At 41.8% G+C, this 20099-nt stretch overlaps 1 protein-coding gene across 7 annotated transcripts in view; it reads left to right on the top strand.

Moving 5' to 3' along the window:
- The first annotated feature begins 7233 nt into the window (after positions 1 to 7233).
- celf4 (CUGBP, Elav-like family member 4) overlaps positions 7234 to 20099 on the top strand; it is a 72278-nt gene continuing 59412 nt past the window's right edge. For 4 of the 7 annotated variants that reach the window (XM_077602099.1, XM_077602103.1, XM_077602102.1 and 1 more), the window contains exon 1: positions 7236 to 7939. In XM_077602099.1, coding sequence (XP_077458225.1) covers positions 7645 to 7939 — 295 coding nt within the window. In that variant the 5' untranslated portion in view covers positions 7236 to 7644. Of the gene's footprint in view, positions 7940 to 20099 lie in introns of all 7 variants that reach the window. The other 3 variants (XM_077602098.1, XM_077602097.1, XM_077602104.1) reach the window with 2 other exon arrangements.

The raw sequence follows: 20099 nt of genomic DNA, 5'->3' as shown, positions 1-20099 counted from the left end.
ACATTTAACATCCACCTAGTATTTCCATTTTTACATTTTCAGCAACATTTCTGAATGGAATTTCCACATGCAGCTGCCAAATTCGGACTTCTTTTTTTCCACTGGATATAAATGAATGCGAATGGAAGCATCAATTTCAGCACACGCTTGGGAGACATCTGTTCCCTGCAGGCTTTGTGTCAGAACTGCACTTGCAGGCAGGTGTATTGCCTTTGTGTTTGAGACTGAGGAACCAAGTAGTACAGTGTCGGGAGATCGATGCACCCTGGGAAGTATTGTCTCTGCTTCTGCATGACGAGATTTTTCTAAAAAGGTAAAGGTTGCCTGGCTTCAGTAGTCGTATGCATTTTTCCGTTTGTGTGATCCAGTATGCTCACATGTTATCATCACATTAGTCATTATCTGCACAATCTGGACATTTCTCACCACAATTGAAAATTTACAATATGCTTTATTGTACTATCCACTAAATGGTCGCTCCATGAACTCCAGTCTTTCTTGAAGAATCTCATTATGACAACCCTACTCCTACTTAAGAATAATTTGCATCCATGGCGATTCCATGGATCCTGTAATAACTTGGAACTAAATTTACTTTATTAAAAAATACACCTTTGCATTTTATTACTGAATGAGTCATGAAGTTGGTGCAAAAGGGCAATACTGAACTTATCCACTTATGTGTCTTTCCCTTTGGGCTTACTATATCCAGATTAAAGGAAAGTTCACAGATAGGCAAAAGGATCCAGCACCCATATCCAATCAAACGGTTCCCTGAGGGCAACCATGTGGTGCTCACATATGTGGTCACAACCGCACAGCATGACACCCCATGTCCTCCAGGAGTCCTCCACAAGAATCCTGAGATTTTATAAGCAAGAGTCCAGCATCTTGAAGAAACAGGAATATGTTGAAAACTGACTTGAAGCAAATACATAAAACAAAAAAGGGGATCGGCCTCACAGTTCTGAGATTGAGGGTTCGATCCCAGGTTAGGACCTTCCGATGTGGATTTTGCATCTTCTCCCCGGGCTTGGGTGGGTTTTTCTCCGGGAACTCTGGTTTACTCCCAAAAGCATGCAGGCTAGGCTCGTAGGCTCTAAATATGGTTGTCCATCTCCTTGTGCCCGGCCAAATCAGAGTGTCCCCCACCTGCTGCCCATAGTTGGCTGGGATAGGCTCCAGCCATGGCCGGACGTTTGGTCGCCGGACGTTTGGTCGTCGGACGTTTGGTCGCCGGACGTTTGGTCGCCGGACGTTTGGTCGCCGGACGTTTGGTCGCCGGACGTTTGGTCGCCCGGGTGAATATAATTTTGAGAGCTGATTTCAACAGTAGATATTTAGATATTAAACTCTCTCTCATGAATATAATTTTGAGAGCTGGTTTCAACAGTAAACTCTGTCATGTTGTGAAACGTCCGGCGACCAAACGTCCGAGTACCGGCTCCAGCACCTCCTGCGACCCTCGTTAGGGTAAGCGATATGGAAAATGAATGAATGAAGACAATGACATTTGGATCCGGACGGCCAAATCAGAGAGCAGCTTTTCCTAGAGCCATCACACTTGATTGGCATGTGAATAAATCACACGAGGTGACCGTTTCCCTCTCATCTACTTCCTTGTCGGCAAGAGGACCAGAACGAAGCTTTGGCTCACATTTTCCCTGACAAAAGAGGTGACAGGGAAGGGACAGTGAAAAGGCTATAATAAATGCTACTCTGAGATACAAGGAAGGGAGTGCAGTGTTTGAAAACGGTAACCTTTTTCGGATGCTGATTTGGTATTCATTATTAATGACCTTTCTATACCTGAGCTAAGCTGTAGCCAGGAAGCCCCTTTGTGTTAGAGGCTGCCGTCAGCTTAGGGACAGGCTTGCCACACCTGTTCAGACTTGTTGCCTGATGAATTTGTTCATTCAGTATGCATCTTTTTCTCACACACTGTTTAATTTGTCCTCCTGAGTCCACATGCTGTGTAAAGAATAGTAGGAACATATGTGGGCACAGAGTTAAAGTTCAGACAAGCACCCTGGAAACAAATTAGAGGTCAGACGAGGAAGATTGGTCTTGTGGTATTTACATTGTCTGTCACTACCTGCCAGGAAAGAAGACGGGCAGACTGGAACACAGAGTTCCCTCCCTTTTTTTCTCACTCATCTTGTATTCAATGCTCTTTCGATCTCATCCGAAGGCATTCTCATGCTAATTGAACTTGAAGACCAACCATGCATACGGTACATTTCCATGCGTGTGTTTGTGAGTTTGAACAATCAACTAAAATGTGCTCATCCATGCTCACTGTTCTATTCACGCTGCTTACACCCCGACATCATCTGAACGCAGTGAGAGACATCGTTCTAAGCGCATTCAAATTTCAACCCCAGTGAACACACAGTGCACTGGGCAGGACTAACCAATTATTACTCCACCTGTTTCTTTATCTAGTGATCCCTTAGCATCGATTTGTCATCCTTTTTTCTATCTCACTGATTCTTAAACATCGCACCATGGTATAGTGGGCTGCAAAACAATTTCAGGGCCCCGAGAGCCACGGAGAGGCATCAGTATACGGATGCTGCACACCGAGTAGTGTTGGCGAACTTGAGTGAACTTTTGCGCATTGTGAGTTGATACCTTTTTCCACAAATACCTTATTGCTCGTCAATTGGTTCTAAAAGGTTGCATGTGTACGATGCGAATTAAACATTGATGTCAACTGGTTTAAAGTATGGCTTAGGGGTGTACTATTATCCTGAGAGACAGATCTCTTTAGTTGTCAGGATATAACAGCTCAGGGGCTACAAAATGACCTCTGAATACTCTTTGGTATAGCTGATCTGTGGTTGGCAGTAAGGGTCATTTTTTTATATAAACACAGTGCATAGAATGAAGGACTGTTCAAAACGGCTGAATAAAACCTCTGGACGCCTTGAAGAAAAGTGTCGTCTAAAATTATGGACCACACAAAATGGCATAAACTCCACACTTCATCTCTGCTCCCGACATTTAGTTTGCCCTGGGGCATACACACATAGTTGAGAACCAGGTGTTGTCACAATCCCTTGCGAGCCCCTATTTCCTCCGCGTAGCAATTAATGGCTCTTGGAAGTCAGACACACTGGCCTGAGAATGGCTACCTATCGAGAATGGAGTTGTCACATCACCCTGACAACCAGGTCAAGCCCTTTGAGTATCATCAGTGTGTGCCAACAAAACCAGGAGTCAAAGGTCATCTCACCTTGTGATCTCTCTGTGGGATTGATCCGTTGTAGTGGAAATGGGTTTTTTTAGCGGCATGATTTAGACAGCAGCCAGACACCGTTTTTATTTATTTATTTTTTTATTCTTGTCAGACCTGTGTTAGAGGCCACATGGCTCATGACATGGAACGCACAAAGGAACTGTAGCCTAATTAGGGTAATCTGTCCCTGTTTCCGTTTGTGCTGCTGTCTTTTTATGTCACCAGTGCTGTTGTTTATGGGTCCTAATGTCTGTGCAATTTGCAGAAAGCCTGTGTTTGTCAAGAGGCCTGTGTTTTGTGGGAACACAGTCAGTGAAAGAGAGGAGCTGTCAGCACAGATGATCCGTACAGCCTGTGCTCGGCACAAGTGGAGACGCCCACCCATGTCAAATGTCACAGCACTAATCTCTTTCCAATGTAGCCCTTCTATAACCACAGGGGCCGTAGACTGACACAGCTCATTGCTTTGCACGACGAACTTATTAGGGAAGCCTCCTATCCCAAACCTGCACGCTTTCCTTAAGGTACTGCAAAAAATGCTATAATTCTTCTATAGCTCTGGGCAAAAAAAAAAAAAAAAGTCTGTCTTCAAATTAAACCGCAAGAAAAAGATTCCATACAGTTTTTAGGCACTACTTTAAAATGTAGTAATGCGCACATTTTTCTTTGTGTCATTGACATTAAAGGAATACTGCCATTATTCCCCATCTGAACTTTACATGCTTTTTGTTGTTTTTATGTAAGCATGAAAAAGATTTGGATTAGATTAAAAGTGAGATGCTTTTATGATGTTAAAGTCCATTAGGAAAGACATGGATATCGTCTGACATGATAGAGTAGCTTGTGTTCGCTCGTTCATGGGAGAGGTGGTTATAATGTTTTATTCATTATAGAACTGACGATAGAATCCTATTTTGGAGACTCCTATATCAGTGTTGATTTGCGTGTATACTTGCTGATTGACATGAGTGGCACTCTGAATAATTGACCAGTACTTTTCAACCATATGCCAAGCTTCTGAAGGTTATTGTGTAGCAATGTGCATTGTACATTTCCAACCCACCCTTGGTGTAGAGACCAAGATATTGATGTTTTGAAACACATTTAGTTCATATCCAAAAAAGATTGATACACGAGCATACATTCTTTATTCTACACCGTTTCTTAGTCTGCTCAGGGTCGTGGGTGAGTTGGAGCCTATCCAAACTAATTTTGGAGTGAAACACGGTTTATTTTGTATTATTTTCTTGTGCATTTTGAAAGGTCATAGAGAATGCATGCCTGTCCAAGAGTTAGTTTTTTTTTTAAAGGAAATTCGAGCAGTGTTGAAATACAGCAAATTTGGGGACTACAACTAAGATTTGAATTGAATGCTTTTATTGTCATTACACAAGTATAATGAGATTTAAATTTGAGCAGTGGTATACGCTCTGGATTGACAACCACCAGCCACATATTGACAGTTATAACATTTTTTATTTCATAACATCATATCTGTCTCTGTGCTTGAACTAGAATGTTTTGGACTGTAGACAAATCTGTTAAGATCCGACTCACCTTTTCAGAATTTGTAGGATTACCACACAAAGCCCACACATTCTGTGAATACTGATACTGTTCTGCATTGAATATAAACAATGTTAGAAAATTCCCAAATAGTACTTTGTTCTCTATCTGAATTTCAGAAAAAAATGTTATAATTCCAAACTGACTATCACCAAACGCACGCTACATAATAATTAGGCAGTGCGTACGTTAAATGAGGTGCCCTCCCATTACGCCACATTGTATGTAAAATATTGCCAATGGGAAGTCAGGCATGAGTGCAGGCCAGTCTATAGTGCATAGTGGATGGGTAAAGGCCCTGAGGGAAAGCTTGGAGAGCAGAGCAGTGTCATGCCAAAGAAAGCAAAGTTCCCCCCGCCCCACTGGGCCCGGTCATGCCGTGAAAACGAGATGACATTACCGGGCCATTTAGCTGGCAGAAGAGCAGAAAGAAATAGGTGAGAGAGGCACCTAGTGTATCGCTTTTGTTATATAATGGCTGGCTAATGTGTCAAAGAGAAAGAGAAAGAGGAGTCTTGTGTTATAAAGAGTAAGAGTAGTATCACACATGTTCACTTTATTCATAATTGAACAATGAATCAATGTGCCTGGACTATTTACATTACATTGTGCAGAACTGCACAAATATAATTGAGATGCATTGCCTTTTCCTTGTCAAGTGTGGTTCTGTACATGTTACATGTTCTTGATTGTTGTCAACTGTCAAATGGCACAGGGTTGCATTTTCCTGAAAAGAGAGGCTGCACTTTTTCAGGTTTCCACGTCTGTTTATATACAACGATTTTTGATAATGTTTCGATGTGGTGATATACAAAGTGTTTTATATATGGTGAGGAAAAATAGCATGGAGGCGTGACCTACAGCAAAGGAGGTAAATATAATCATTTGACATATATAATGCACTCTGATGTCATGCTTTATGGTCACTGTTTTAGGGTGTTGTTAGAATGATACGATGACCAGTTCAGAGGTAATCCGCCTTGTACACGATTATCTGTGGAGAGAATGGATGACTGAAATAATACCATAGAAGTATCATTAAACTAAATATGTATTGTTAGCATCCCACAATATACCATGGCAGGATTACACTAGCCATATGATTATCATCTCTTGTTTAATTGATTAGAATGAATTTCACAGGAAACATTTCTGCATTAGTAAGTAATGTCAATTTTGGTCTGACTATCATTGTCAGACATATTCATTGGAAATATACATTGTGGTTGTTGTAGTAATAATTTGAAATGGTTTAGATCTGTGCATACATGATGAACTTTTAAATGTTCAGAGTCAATCAGTATTGTAGAATGCAGTTCTGTGCTCTGTAACTAAACAATTCATTACAATAGCATTTTAAATACATTTACGAAGCCCTCGGTTTGAGCAGGATGCCATGTTGTTATAATCTTTCGTTGAATGTCCAGTTATTTTCTTTAAACATACACAGTCTCTAATAATTTGTGTTGTTTTTAAACTCAATCAGATTCCACTGTGCATTTTTAATGCACTCCTACTTGATTGTCAATATTTCAAATTTGACCAACTGCTGCCTCATTTTTATATCAAATGACGATGAAGACATTCAAACGACCGCAATCCTCTCAATAAAAATATGCGGGGAAATAATCTCACTGTTGACAGTGAAGAGTTTTTCTTTCAATATTTCGACCCACCCTTCTGTGCCCCCTCTGAACGCCACTCGGCGGTGCTCACAGACTTTCCCATTCTGGGCGCGCATGCAACCAGAGCACAAGGTTTCACTAATAACCAATTAAACGTATATATTGACTTTTCCAAGGTCATCAGTTATGAAGAGCGGCTGGGAAAGTTTAGAAATATAAAAGAGAAAAAGTATTCGAGTAGAACCCTTTTGTGCACCGTAACATGGGAGCTGTTCGTTTCAGCACCACGGAGCTGTCCGGTCTCGATGCAAGTAGGATGGGCGCTGTCCAGCGAGAATTAAAACGAAAGCAAATAGTTTGAGAACCTTTCACCTTGTCTATTTCATTTTCCATAACATAATTGACGTGGTATCAATGAATACGCTGCATTCTTGTGATTGTGTATTTTTTCTCTGGCAGAGCAGAGCACAAAGGACCGTTTTCAGCTATATTTCTCTATTTATAGACCCTCTCCCCTCCGTGGAATGTACTATTTCCTCTTCTCGTAAGAAAAAGGGGGGAGAGTAGCAAAGCTGTCTTTCACATCAGCCACCATGTCAGCGAGTTTTATGCTGAAACCTCCCCACCCTAGTGGCAGAGGTTGGGTCAGTCCCGCTCGTTTAAACCGAGAAGACACCCATAGCGACTCAAATGCAAAAATAAATAAAAAAATAAAAAATAAAAGGGTGCCAAGAAGCTGGGATGGGGGAACGTGGGTGTAAATAGGCAGTGAACACGCTCTCTCTCTCTTCTCTACCTCCCCCCTCTCTATCTAGCTCTCTCTCTTTCTCTCTCTCTCTGGCTCTCTCTCTCTCTCTTCTATCTCTCTAAACTCCCGTCTCTCTGTGCGTTTCTTCTCTTTTATTATATCAATGAACGACTTTGAGAGTAGGACTTAGCAGAAGCAAGCAAAAGCCTCCGTCGGGACCAAAGCGGTATCACGTTTCTGATATGCGACTTGGCCGCACGCTACATGTGTTTTCCCATCAATGTAAATATTGGCTTTAGGGCGAGAAACCAATCAGCTGTGGCGCGGCTCAAATTTTGACCAAGACTCGCACCTTGCTTGCCTTTTTTTATTATCCACCCCCACCACCACCACCTCGACCATCATCGCCGTCTTCTGCTGTTGCAAGCAACCCTCACTCAACTCGCTGGCCGGTCCGAAAGAAGATGGCAACTTTAACCAACGGGCAGGTGGACGCCGCGGTGCACGGTGCACACGTCGGGGTCGGGGTCGGGGTGGTCTCCGCCAGCACCAACGGGCTAGTGAACGGATTAAGCCACAACCACAGCCCGGCGGGTTGTCTGGCCACCATCCCCATGAAAGATCACGATGCCATCAAACTCTTCATCGGTCAGATCCCCCGCAACCTGGACGAGAAGGACCTGCGACCCCTCTTCGAGGAGTTTGGCAAGATCTACGAGCTCACGGTGCTCAAGGACCGCTTCACGGGCATGCACAAAGGTGGGTGATGAGCCCGTGGACCCTTTGGGTTTGTCATCTGTCATGCGTTTTGGGGGAAACCATAGATGACTTGTCGTTCGTTGTGCATCGGTGAATTTCTCCATTCCGAGGCTTTGTGAGCAAATGTGTGTCAGCGTAAAGAGTGTCCCAAAACGGGAGTCACGACAACGTGGATGTGTGTCGGTTTGCTGTTAGGTTGTCTGCATTGCACTGCTGTTGGAAACTTGCTTGCTCTCACTTCACCAAAATCCAGGCGATTAATCTCACGTTTTCATGTTGCAAATAGCCGCAGGCTGTTTTTGATTGCCCGCAGCACTGTGCTGTGTGTGCGGGGGGGTTGTGTGTGTATGGGTGTGCGCGTGTGTGTGTGGATTTGTGTGTGGACGTGTGTGTGAGCGTGCGTGGGGGGGGGGGGGGGGTGTATGGGTGTGCGCGTGTGTGTGTGGACGTGTGTGTGGACGTGTGTGTGGGCGTGCGTGTGTGTGTGGGGGGGGGGATTTGTGTGTGTGGGGGGATGTGTGTGGGCGTGCGTGTGGGGGGGGGTGTAAGGGTATGGGTGTGTGTATGGGTGTGCGCGTGTGTGTGTGGACGTGTGTGTGTGTGTGTGTGGATGTTTGTGTGTGGATGTGTGTGTGTGGATGTTTGTGTGTGGATGTGTGTGTGTGGATGTGTGTGTGTGTGGATGTGTGTGTGTGGATGTGTGTGGGGATGTGTGTGTGGGGATGTGTGTGTGGGGATGTGTGTGTGGGGATGTGTGTGTGGGGATGTGTGTGTGTGGGGATGTGTGTGTGTGGGGATGTGTGTGTGTGGGGATGTGTGTGTGTGGGGATGTGTGTGTGTGGGGATGTGTGTGTGGGGGGATGTGTGTGTGTGGGGATGTGTGTGTGTGGGGATGTGTGTGTGTGGGGATGTGTGTGTGTGGGGATGTGTGTGTGTGGGGATGTGTGTGTGTGGGGATGTGTGTGTGTGGGGATGTGTGTGTGTGTGTGTGTGTGTGTGGATGTGTGTGTGTGTGTGTGGATGTGTGTGTGTGGATGTGTGGGTGGGTGTGTGTGTTTGTGTGGATGTGTGTGTTTGTGTGTATGGGTGTGTGTGTGCGCAGTCCGTGCCGTTTTTGTACAACTAAAGTAGGACCATAATTAGCCGTTTACTTTTTACTTTAAAAAAAAGAAAACATCTCTAAAATGTCGCTGATTACAATGAAACGGTGAATGGATTCACTTAACGGTGGCTATTAATTAAGATGCTTTAACTTAATGGCTCATTAAATGATGTCAAATGTATCCAACTGGTTGGACATGGCCTTTAATGTGTAATAATAATAGCCGGTCTTTGTTTAGATGCAACAGGAATGATGGTACCTCCCACTTGTACTTTATTTTCTTCTCTCTTGGGGAAGGCAAATCACCATTTAATGAGAGGTCAGTAATTGATCCACTGTACCTGCAGGACATCTCCCAGTGGAACAAAGTGCATTAAGAACCAAAAAAAAAATAACCATCACTTTTCTTAAAGCTGCTTTCAAACTGCACTGTAAACATTTTGTCAGATGCTTTGTGGCGAAGTGAATTAATAAATTAAAAATATTTTAAAAGGTCTGTAGGCATGGGAGAAAAAAAGCGACACAGCAGGACAGTGTGCATTGGGGGTATATTTTATTAATGGAACGGCTGTATAGAGACCTCCCCGTCGGACAGTTAATCACCAGTGTCCCTACAACTATACAATTGGCTCACCAGCTGATTCTAAAAAGTGTCTCCTCACTCCGATATACAGCACAGCTTCTCACTTTCATTAGCGAGTCCCTGCTGCGCTCATATTTTAACTAGCTCCAGGCACTAGCTACTGCCTGACTCACTCTCATTCCCCTCTTAGAACTAAAAAAATCTTACAGTCACATTTTCTAAAAGTATTCCAAATTAGCGATGAGTGAGTACAAATGTCACAAATAAGTGACTCAACAATAGACGGCTCACAGAACCGGAATCATTTATTCAATGTGTTTTAAGCTATTTATTATTTATCACAAAGCCTTCTACTCATAAACTCATGTGATACTATTTGCTTTTGTCTCATCGTAGTGTGACTGATTTGTTTTTGTAGAATTGATGCACTTGAAATTTTCCATTTGCACTTGCTATTTTTCTTGTTCAAGCCCTTACCAAAAGTTTGTGAACTGCCCTTGAAACATTCAAATATCTTTCGATTCTTTTCATCAAATTTATTCCCACTATCTTAATTTTCTTCCCCTACGCAGTAGTCCTAAATGTATATATACTATTGACTATCGAGTAGAAACCGTGTATGCATGTTGCGTGTGTTTCCACATTGTTCATGCTATTTCCCTTGAGGAAAAAAACAAAGAAGGACACACTCTACTTAGTGGTGTCATCACTAACGATGTAGTGCCACACATTGGGATACTGTTGGCCCCATTTAACTTAACAAGGAGGCACTTTTACAAAGAAATAAGATCTGTTTCAGCTCACTGATCTGGAGCTTTTTTTCCTGCTACTGCAGGTAATAAATGTTGCTTATCCTGTTCTACAGTATCAACAAGCCCAAAGAAGCAGGCTTCCCTATGGTAATGCTACTGCTGAAGAAAAAAGCCCCCTATTATAGCCATTGTCAGCTGTGCCTGTGATACTATTGCCATAACCCTCTCCATAATGACTCCATGTATCACTGGTAATCTAGTCTTTAGGATTCTGTCCCCTTGGAACAGAGGGCTGAGAGGAAGGGAGGGTTGTGGGGGGACAGAGGTCTGCAGACTCTGGGAGTCGGCGCTGGGACACCAGTGCAGGCCTACATTCTCTCAATGATTTTATTTCTCTCCCCTCTGCGACTGAGCCATGCTAATAGAGGCCATTTATAATGGTCACCGGCTGCTGCTGCTGCTGCCTCTGCTGCTGCAGCTACCAAGCACAGCGGGCTGAGAGACATAGTTAGCACGCAGAGGAAGCCTCCAAAGCATGTGCCTCTCTTTGGAAACAAAATGTATCCACGGTAAAGTGGGGACGTAATTACAACCACCATTCAACAGGATTGTGCGTACAATTGTTCAGCCGACATGCAGCCTAAGCCTATTTAAAAGTAAATTCTTGTTATATCCTCTCTGAAAACACAACTATCTGCAAGTATGTTTGTGACCCTTGACTGATTGGTTATCATGTAATATGTTATTGTGAAATCGTAGCAGTAAATCGATGAGTAAATGCTGGTTTATGGGCTCATTCTATCGGCGTTGCAAAGCCATTGAAACTAAATGCTGTTAAGACTTCATTACGTTTGGGGGTATCCAGTCACTGCCGACCCGCTGAGTGATGTTAACAGACTCACTGTTTGTTTCCTTAGAAAAAAACAACTCATTATTGAAAGATTAGAACTGTAAGTCAATATCCGCATTTGATTAACTAAAGTTAACTAAATGTGTGATGGTATAAAAAATTTAATGAATAAACATTGTCTTATTCGCTTGACTCCGATGTAGGCAGCGTGGGATCGATTCCTTCTCGGTGTTGCTGTGATTGTTAGTGCGTATGGTTGTTTAGATGTTTATCCATACTACAAACACATTGCTATAGAAGGCTGCTACAATCAGTGCCAGTCAGTCATAAAGGGAATTGCATATATACAACTAAATGGCTAAATGTTTTGAAATATTCCCTTTTTTTCTACCCGAATATATCAAAGAAGAATGAGACGAACATATTAACAGGAATATCATGTTTGTTAAGACCAGCAAGTCACGATGCCAAAAACATGAAAGACTCATGCTGTGTTTTATTGCAAGCAATTAGATGTTACAGGCTACCATTAGAGAAGTACCATCTGCAGAAAGGGGGATAAAACCAAATTTGCCTTCGAACAAAAAGTCAGTGTGTGTTTGCAAATGTGTGTGTGCATGTGTGTGTGTGTGTGTGTGTGTGTGTGTGCTAAGTGTTTGTCCTGCAGGTCTATGTTAATGCAGCATGCGTTCCGGACAAAAAATTTCACTCCAGTTGCATCATCCTCTCTGTGGGATCTTTTTCTATCTCCTCTTGCATTAGCTTTGAGATCTGTGTGGGTGTGTTTGTTGATGGGGGTGTGGGGGACTCCTCCCATAATACTACACTCAGCTTCTTTTTCAATGCACGCTCATATTTCACATTGTGCCCTGTTTCTATCAAGATGCATCACTATCGATTCGGGGTGTTTTTGAGGGAGGACTGCAACATGTGTCACAGAGGATGTCGCTACTTACAAATGTACACTTAACCAGCAGCGCCACCCAGCTCTCACCAGGCCCACAGTGGAATAGTTTACAAGTGTCGGGAGGGTGAAAAGCATGGGGTGCCATAACAGGAAATAGTTCAAATTAATTTGTAAAAAAGGGAGACATACCTCAGGTGTCCATACTGGCGACAGTGAGATAGTTGTGCTCTTTTGAAGAAGTATATGCTTCATGCTTTATGTATGCTAACAGCAGAAATGGAGAGATGAAACCTTGCCAGGCAACAGGGTCCTTCGTATATATGTGATATCAGTGCCCCATTCATCAAAATCACTGACATTGACATAATGTACACGATGCAAACAGTGCAAAGTGATGACAGAGTTCAGAAAAGACAATACCAAATACTGCGTGCATATCAAGTATATCAAAACAATATAGAACAAAGACTTTGAGCAAAGTTGATAAATTGTCAACTATGCATGTGTAAAGCCGATTTGTGGCACTCTGGTCTTGAGGGAGCACCTTTTCAATGGTTGAAAAAAAATCATCATGCCCAAATGTAATGATGTCTTCCTTGGACTTTGAGCTCCTGATTCAAATATTAAGCATGTTTTTCAAACCATTCTATGGTAAGCTAACAGCTTGGTGAAAAGTAATATCTGCTCATTTCCCCTTTTGAAGATTTCACTCATTGTTACCTTACCATAGTAAACTAGAATAAAGACTTAGTGTCCACATGTTGCGCATTTTTAAAAGTGTGGCTTTAGGAGAATTCAATTTCTGAATGAAATTATCCTCGGAACCCACTTAATTTACCCACAGAAAACATTTAATGTTAAGAGTTCAGGGATCCCTCAGTGTCCGAGTGTATACTTGTGCATTAGTGTGTACTTAATGTCTCTACTTGGCAAAGGCACGGGTCTCAGTGGATGGCAGTTCTGACCTGTGGAGAGCAGATGCTGATAGATAGAGCCTTTTTTGCCCCTCTTTTCTTTTTTTTAAACTGGTTTATTAGTTTTATACAGCCTACTGTGCAAATGTTACACTGTTTTTTATGCACACATAAACGGCTCAACCAATAGCCCAGAGCCGTTTTAAAGTAAAATCCATGTTTTATCAATATTTAGACTTTAGTAGTATTCCATATAGCTTCTGTCTTACTTTCCCATAGTAGTGTTGGTTGAATCTTTTAGTCGATGGAATAAAACTGCATTTTTTTACAAATGCTTCACGTTTAGATTTGTCCTATTTCTCAAGCTCTTACATCACATGTATTATCTTTGAGTTTAACTCCTTCGGTAGGCTTTTTCCCCCTCCTTTGTGATTCTAAACCATGCTTGTAGTGCGCCTGTCTGCAGTACCGGTGGACAGTTGTTCAAACAATGCGTGCAATACTTGGAAAATTTGGGAAAGTCTTACGAGTTGTTTTTTAGTTTTACCTTTGTTCTGACTGATTGCATCGATTTGAGTCTGTATTGCAAATATTGTGAGTTTAAACACGCAATGTGTTTTAAATTACTTAAGATTGCCAAACGTACGTTGCAAAATCGATTCTCCAAAACTCGTTGAGAACAACTGGAATGCAGTAATTATGACTTGTTCTTTTGTTTATACGGCATATTCCATTCCCGGCACCTATCTTGTTATCTCGCTTTATATCGAGAGAATTTTCTTCATATTCTCTTTGCAGCAGTGAAAACTGCTGTTTTACCCTTGGAATAGAATCTCTGTATTTTCTTTTAATCAAAATACATCCTGCAGGTTTTATGTTAGCTCGTATATTATGGTCACGGTGATATGTATGCTTGTGTGTATGTGCCTTTGTCTGTCTCTCTGTTCTATTTTCTTATAATATTTCATTAAACATTTATCATGCATGTCCCCCATCTTTTTATATGTAGTATATGCTTCCAATAGACAGTACGTGTGATTATACCGCGGAGGGTAGACGTGTGCAGGCTTCCCATTTAAAAAGGAATGCTCAATTGTAACTGTCTATGTTTAATAGGAATATTAATATTTAACGTGCAAGCGCAAATGGAGCCCTCACTATGCACATGAATTTAGCACTTGCTGCAACCCTGCACTGCAGAAGCTTTGCATGAGGAAATAGCAGCATGACACAGCAGTAATATGAAAAATAGACCTTAATATTGTCACTGCTAACAGTGTCAGTGGCCCATTAATTCACGTCCAGTGTGCAATAATTCTAGTTGTACTTTCTGCCCCGTATGTCATGCATTTGTTTAGTACTGGATCTAATGCATCCATTTTTGACTTCATTCTAATAAATGTCCTCATTTTTCTTTAACAAAGTTTTCATGATAATGTTTTTTTTGGGACACTCAAATTTCCTTTGTGTAATTTCCATAAATGGTGGCAAATGTATCCCAGAGTGATACAGTGATATAGTATTACTGTGTACCTGAATCAGGATTGGATGTATTTTGTACTGCAAAGTATTTGACAAGGACAGAATGCATGTCAAAGACCTCTGTGCATGTACAATCAATTGTCCCACTCTCATATTTAGCCATCTTGGAATGTATAGGATGCATTTCCAATCCTTTATACCAAGCAGTGCCAGATTTAAGACTCACAAATTCAATCTACGTACTTTCTAACCATCTCCCTTCATACTTATTTCATGTCTACAATTAAAAATGCACTACGATGACTTGTAAAAGGAAGGTAGGGATGAGGGTTATGGCTCTCCAAAGATCCCATTCAATTATTCAGAAATCAAGGGCAGTTCAGGATATTGTACTTGTATCGTAAGTCAGGCAGACATTTTCAGGGGTTTAGATTTCAAATGTCATAAAAGATGTCTATGCCTTGGTTTGAGACAAAGTGAGTCAGGCTTGACCCTATTCTCTAAATTAAGTTGAGAGGCACTTAAAATGTGCATTTAAAAAAAACAAGCACTACTAAATAGCCCAAAAAAGGGAGGAAAATGTCACATTTCCTTTGTAGCATGTCTGCAGTCCAACAGTGGTGATTGCTTTCCATCATTTATGTAACATGTGTTTTGCAGAACTCAACTAGGTAGAAATGCATTGGCTTAAAAATATATACTTCTTTTTTATGGGCTGTTCTACTCACTGCAAGTGAGAACACGTTGCAGTTTTTGACTCCCAGAGTCAGCATCCTTCATTTAAAATATGGCTCCTCTTTGGCAGATCCAAAAAGAAAATGTGATGTTACTAACTCACAACAGCTTTCTAATTTCTGCCTTTCATAACAACTATGATTTTTTTTCATAATGCAAAATGTTTGATGCGTACCCAAGTGCTATGAGCTTTTTTCCCCCAAAATCTTCTATTTGCTTCTATACTGCAACTATACTCATCAGACCTGATCATTCCACGCTTTTGGTATCCCATTCAGGAAGCTACTTCAAGGCTTTTTTCCTATTGTGCTGGTTGGAGAGCAGATAGAGCAAAACATATCGTTGCACAGGGAGATGGTGCAAGAGTGCGTAAAACGACATGGGAGCTCAAAACGGAGGGAAATGTTGAAAGAGAGTGATGTAAGAGAATGCGTGAAAGAGGTGAGGGAGATCCACAGAAGTGACTTAGAGAGAGGATGGGTGCACACTAAGAGGGAATATCAAAAGGCAAGGATTCCAAAAGAAATATGTTGTGGAAGAGGTGCAACCCAACCCAGGGACATTGTACAATGATTGACACGTGGTAAGAGAAGGGGGGAATATGAGGGGGAGGCAGGGAAAAGAGCTAGAAGATTGAGGGAGTCCCAGAGACAGATGTGGCCCCAGCTGATTGATGGCTTCTGGCCTACTTCCGTGCCAGGCTCTGGCCTCTCTGCCCTCTGCTGTAATTTATTGGGTGAATTTTGCTAGATTTAAGTGCTATACTCTCTGGCCATCATGGTCCAAGAAAGGGGAATGACCTTCTTTGGAAAGGAGCTGAATTAGACCCCCACCGCTCTCAGACACCCCAGGAGCAAAGTGTGCCCTCCATATTAGCAGGATCTTACACAACTCGTTAAGCGACACACTTTGGTCATTTTTTTTTCTAGGTCATCAAGTTTTATGTTTGGATTTAACCTCTACAAGAATTATTTAATTAATTAAATAGCATTTTGGGAAATCCTTGATTTTGGTCTGTAGCGATTCTTTTTTGTAGCATATATTTAAGCGTTGTGAATTGCTAATTATAATGTGATTTTAATCCAAGCTTTCTTTTTCGGACCTCAGATGAAAGGAAATCGTACAATCTTGAATTTTGCATATGTGTATAAAAATAAATAGGGTCTTATACATTTGCATTCTTCATCTAGTGAGCTCATTTAGTTGGTGTTTGGGCTCAGCTGGGTTAGTGCTCAAACATTTGGAGTGCTCCTGCAAATCACAAATGAAGCAGGGAAAGATCTGGACAGAAAGCCATCATAAAATTATTGAACGATGGCAATTTAATGGCTTCTGAGATATTTCCTCTTCAAAGGTTCCCAATGAAGCAATGTCTATTAACTTGGTTTTTCAGTCACGTGGTCTGGAGATGGTGTTCAATAATTCCAAGGAGTTTATAGACAGATGTGTGTGTTTATGTGTGCGTGTCTGGTGGGGGCATGTGTGTGTTTGCAGCCACATCACTCTGAGCAGTCAATATTTGATAAATTTGGTTTCCCTGGAGCTCCAATTTGAGTGTATTTGTGTGCATGTGGGAGAGAGCGATTCCTTTACAGCTTATTCATCAATAAAATGTAGACACACTCTCATTGCACAGCACAACAAAAATGAGAAAGATGGCTTCCAGCATCATGTTTCAAAATATTACAACCACAACTGCTGAAATTGAAAAAGAGAGTTTACATCATCAACCCACAGATCAAATGCACCACAAAATAAGGAAAATGATTTCGACAATGAATTACATTGAGGGGATACAATACATTTTTGAAAGCTATTCAATAAGTAATTCTCAAGTGATCCCTTTATTAAGGTTCACAACAACAAATAAATTCAATGTTTTGCCACCAGGGCTCTGCCAGAACATTTTACTTTTAGTCACAGTTTAAAAGAAATAATAATGATTATTGACAGAAGTAGGTGTGGTTTTGTCAACTCTCTTCTTTCACTCCCCTGCCAAAACAAACAGATAAAACAGCATATGCTTATGAGCACCTTGTAATAGGCATTGTGTTTTTGCCCTGGCCTCACACCTGAAAGAGCAAAACCCACACAGAAGCACAACAAATGCAGGATAGGTGGTGAACATCATATGCTAGATGTTGTTTTTTTGTAGGTCCTCTCAGATCCCTGTTTTTTCTATATCTTTGTACTCTATCCATCTCTGTCACAGCACCAACTTGACCCGCAGTAGAGACAGACACTTCCATACCCCACGCACACTCATAGTTTCTTCTTTCGAGGCAGGTGTCCCAGCCTCCCTTTTCTATGGTGCGTGCTCAAGTGGAGTTCACTTGGCTTTCTTTAACGCATGGGGAGCATGATTCTAAACCTGCCAGTGCCTTGAGCTAATTGTCTGATGTAGAGTGGCATTAAATAATACCATTGACTTGACTTGAGTGACAAAGGAATTCTCAGATGCTCAAAAGGTCCATCAAATTGAAGTAGACGGAATACACTGAACGCAGTTCCCACAAGTTTGTAAAAGCGTTGGAGAAGAACTGTACTAAGCATAATATTATCCCTTATGTCACCTGTAGTGGGTTGACTATGGAATGGATATGGTTGCAATTTTGCTTACATGCCAGTCTGCCATCTAAAAAGCAAAGCAAATTGGACAGTTATATTATATTATTCAAACAATTCTTCTACAATTAAAATGTTATTTCAGATTGGTTGAAACTTTGTAAGGATATCATGTCAGATTTTAGCACATTTGATTCAAATTGTCTGTTTCTACATAGTCTTTTTATAAATTTATTGATTGCGAGTCCTCATTAATTATGGTTCGTATCTAAATTATATAAATCTACCGAACCAACTACTAATAGGCTTTTAAATGATATTCCCTCAATGTTTGTTTTGTTTCAGACAACAACAAAAAGTTTGAATGTGTTCCCTGGTAAAGGCAGGTAGCTTTTAGGGGGTCTGTCTTCCTGCTTGCCATCATCCATCCTGATCTGGGATTAGCAACCATTTATTATGCTGTACTTGCTAATGGGATGTTGGCAAATTATAATGTGATTTAAGAAATGGCTGGAGAAGGGTTTGTTGGTTTTAGTCATTGACACGTTGTAGAGGACGGATAAGCGTGTTTACTCTAGGTATGGAAATGCCGAATGTCTTTCATGCGTCCTTCCTCCATGGCGAGTGACTAGTGGTCCATGTTAGCTTTGCAAACATCCTAATTGTGTTAAATGCGGAAAAGGAGGGGGGGGAGAAGATTAAAATCCATTAAAGTGTTCTGTGAGGGTATGCTATTCCCGGGATGGTGCTTTTGTTCGCTTTGGCAAGGCAGAGTTTCTCCTTGAAACCCTACAAACGTTGTCATTGTGTCTACCTAAAACGTTGTTGCTCTCGCTGGCTCTTGGTCTTTTATTCACTGTCACACTCGCTTTGCTCTTCTTTGCATTTCTTTTCGTGATTGCCTCTCTCCATCCTTCTTACTGTCTTTGTGTGTCACTCCCATTTTCTCTCCGTCTATCGCTCGCCTACATTCCCTTTGTAGCCCTGTTTCTCTCCATCTCCTCTCTCACTCTCCCTCTGTCTGTCTCAACGTCAGATAAGCTCACTGGGGGAGACTTTAGAGGACTCTCCATCTGTGTATAAATAGCTCTGGATGAATTATTGAGGGACCCGGGGTTGCTAATAATCCCGCAGGACCCATCTGACAATGACACAGAAGATGGAGGGAAAACAATTACGCAGGATTTCTCCTTCAGAAGAGAAGGAATGGGGGTGGGAAGGAGGAAGCCGGTGGCCTCTGGGAGCCTCCTGGCGGGGCCCAACATCTTGGCTAATAAACCCAATTAAATCTCCGGAATCAATCGGGGCCCGGAGGGCATCGTCTCTCTTCCTCCCCCGGACGGCATGCAACAACAGGAAGTGTAATGATTCATGTTCCCCCTCCTGCGTTTAGATCGTCCTCTCATCTCCATCTTGCACGTTGGCAAGGAGAACGGGATGGGACGGGACAGGACGGGATGTCCGCTGAGGCGGGATAATAGGACGTGGAAAGAGAAGGGGAAGACGGGCGGGCCGAACGAAGAGGCGCACAGAAGAATATTAATGGGAGTGTTTATCCCGTAAGTGTTTTACCCAGGGGACAAGACGGGGGAGCGCTCCCATGCCCCAGACTTTGTGTTCTCTCTGACACATCTGATTTCCCCACTCGCAGACTTTTGAGTAATGGGCCCGACCCTCGACTTGGCTTTCTGACATATACCGTACATTCATCTCTTTATCGGCCTCTAATTGGGTCAGGGAAGGAAAGTTACAGTTTTAATGTTGCGTTGTAATCTAAAGTTTGTTTTTTATCGTTCCAGTTTGTATGGTTTTGAAAGCACTGGGTGTTTCAGGTAGCATATTTGCCTCACAGTTAGGAGATCCACGTCTGGTTTGCCTATTCTCCTTGTGCTTCTCTTGGTTTCCTCCCATATCACAATGTTTTTTTAGATGAATTTAAGATTCAAATTGCACCTATGACGAATTAGAATAATCTACTTTTATTGGTGACCCGCCTAGCTGTGTTTTTCTTTCTCTGAGTTAGCTCGAAAATTTCTCTCTGGCTCAATCATACCGATAATAAAGAGTGAATGTGCCTACCATGACCCTTGTAAGAATGAGCGGTTTGGAAAATGAAGTAACGACTACTGCCTGTACATGAATATATTTAAGGTTACATGTGATGATCATAAATTAACCATGCTAAAGAAATCACTATTAAAAAAAAAATTACAATAAGATGTATATCCTGCTCTGATCAAAGTGTTCGATATGTTGTGTATCGTGACTGG

Source organism: Stigmatopora argus, chromosome 6 (genome assembly GCF_051989625.1).
Source record: "Stigmatopora argus isolate UIUO_Sarg chromosome 6, RoL_Sarg_1.0, whole genome shotgun sequence".
NCBI classification, from domain to species: Eukaryota; Metazoa; Chordata; class Actinopteri; order Syngnathiformes; family Syngnathidae; genus Stigmatopora; species Stigmatopora argus.
This window is presented reverse-complemented; position numbering and strand designations above follow the sequence as displayed.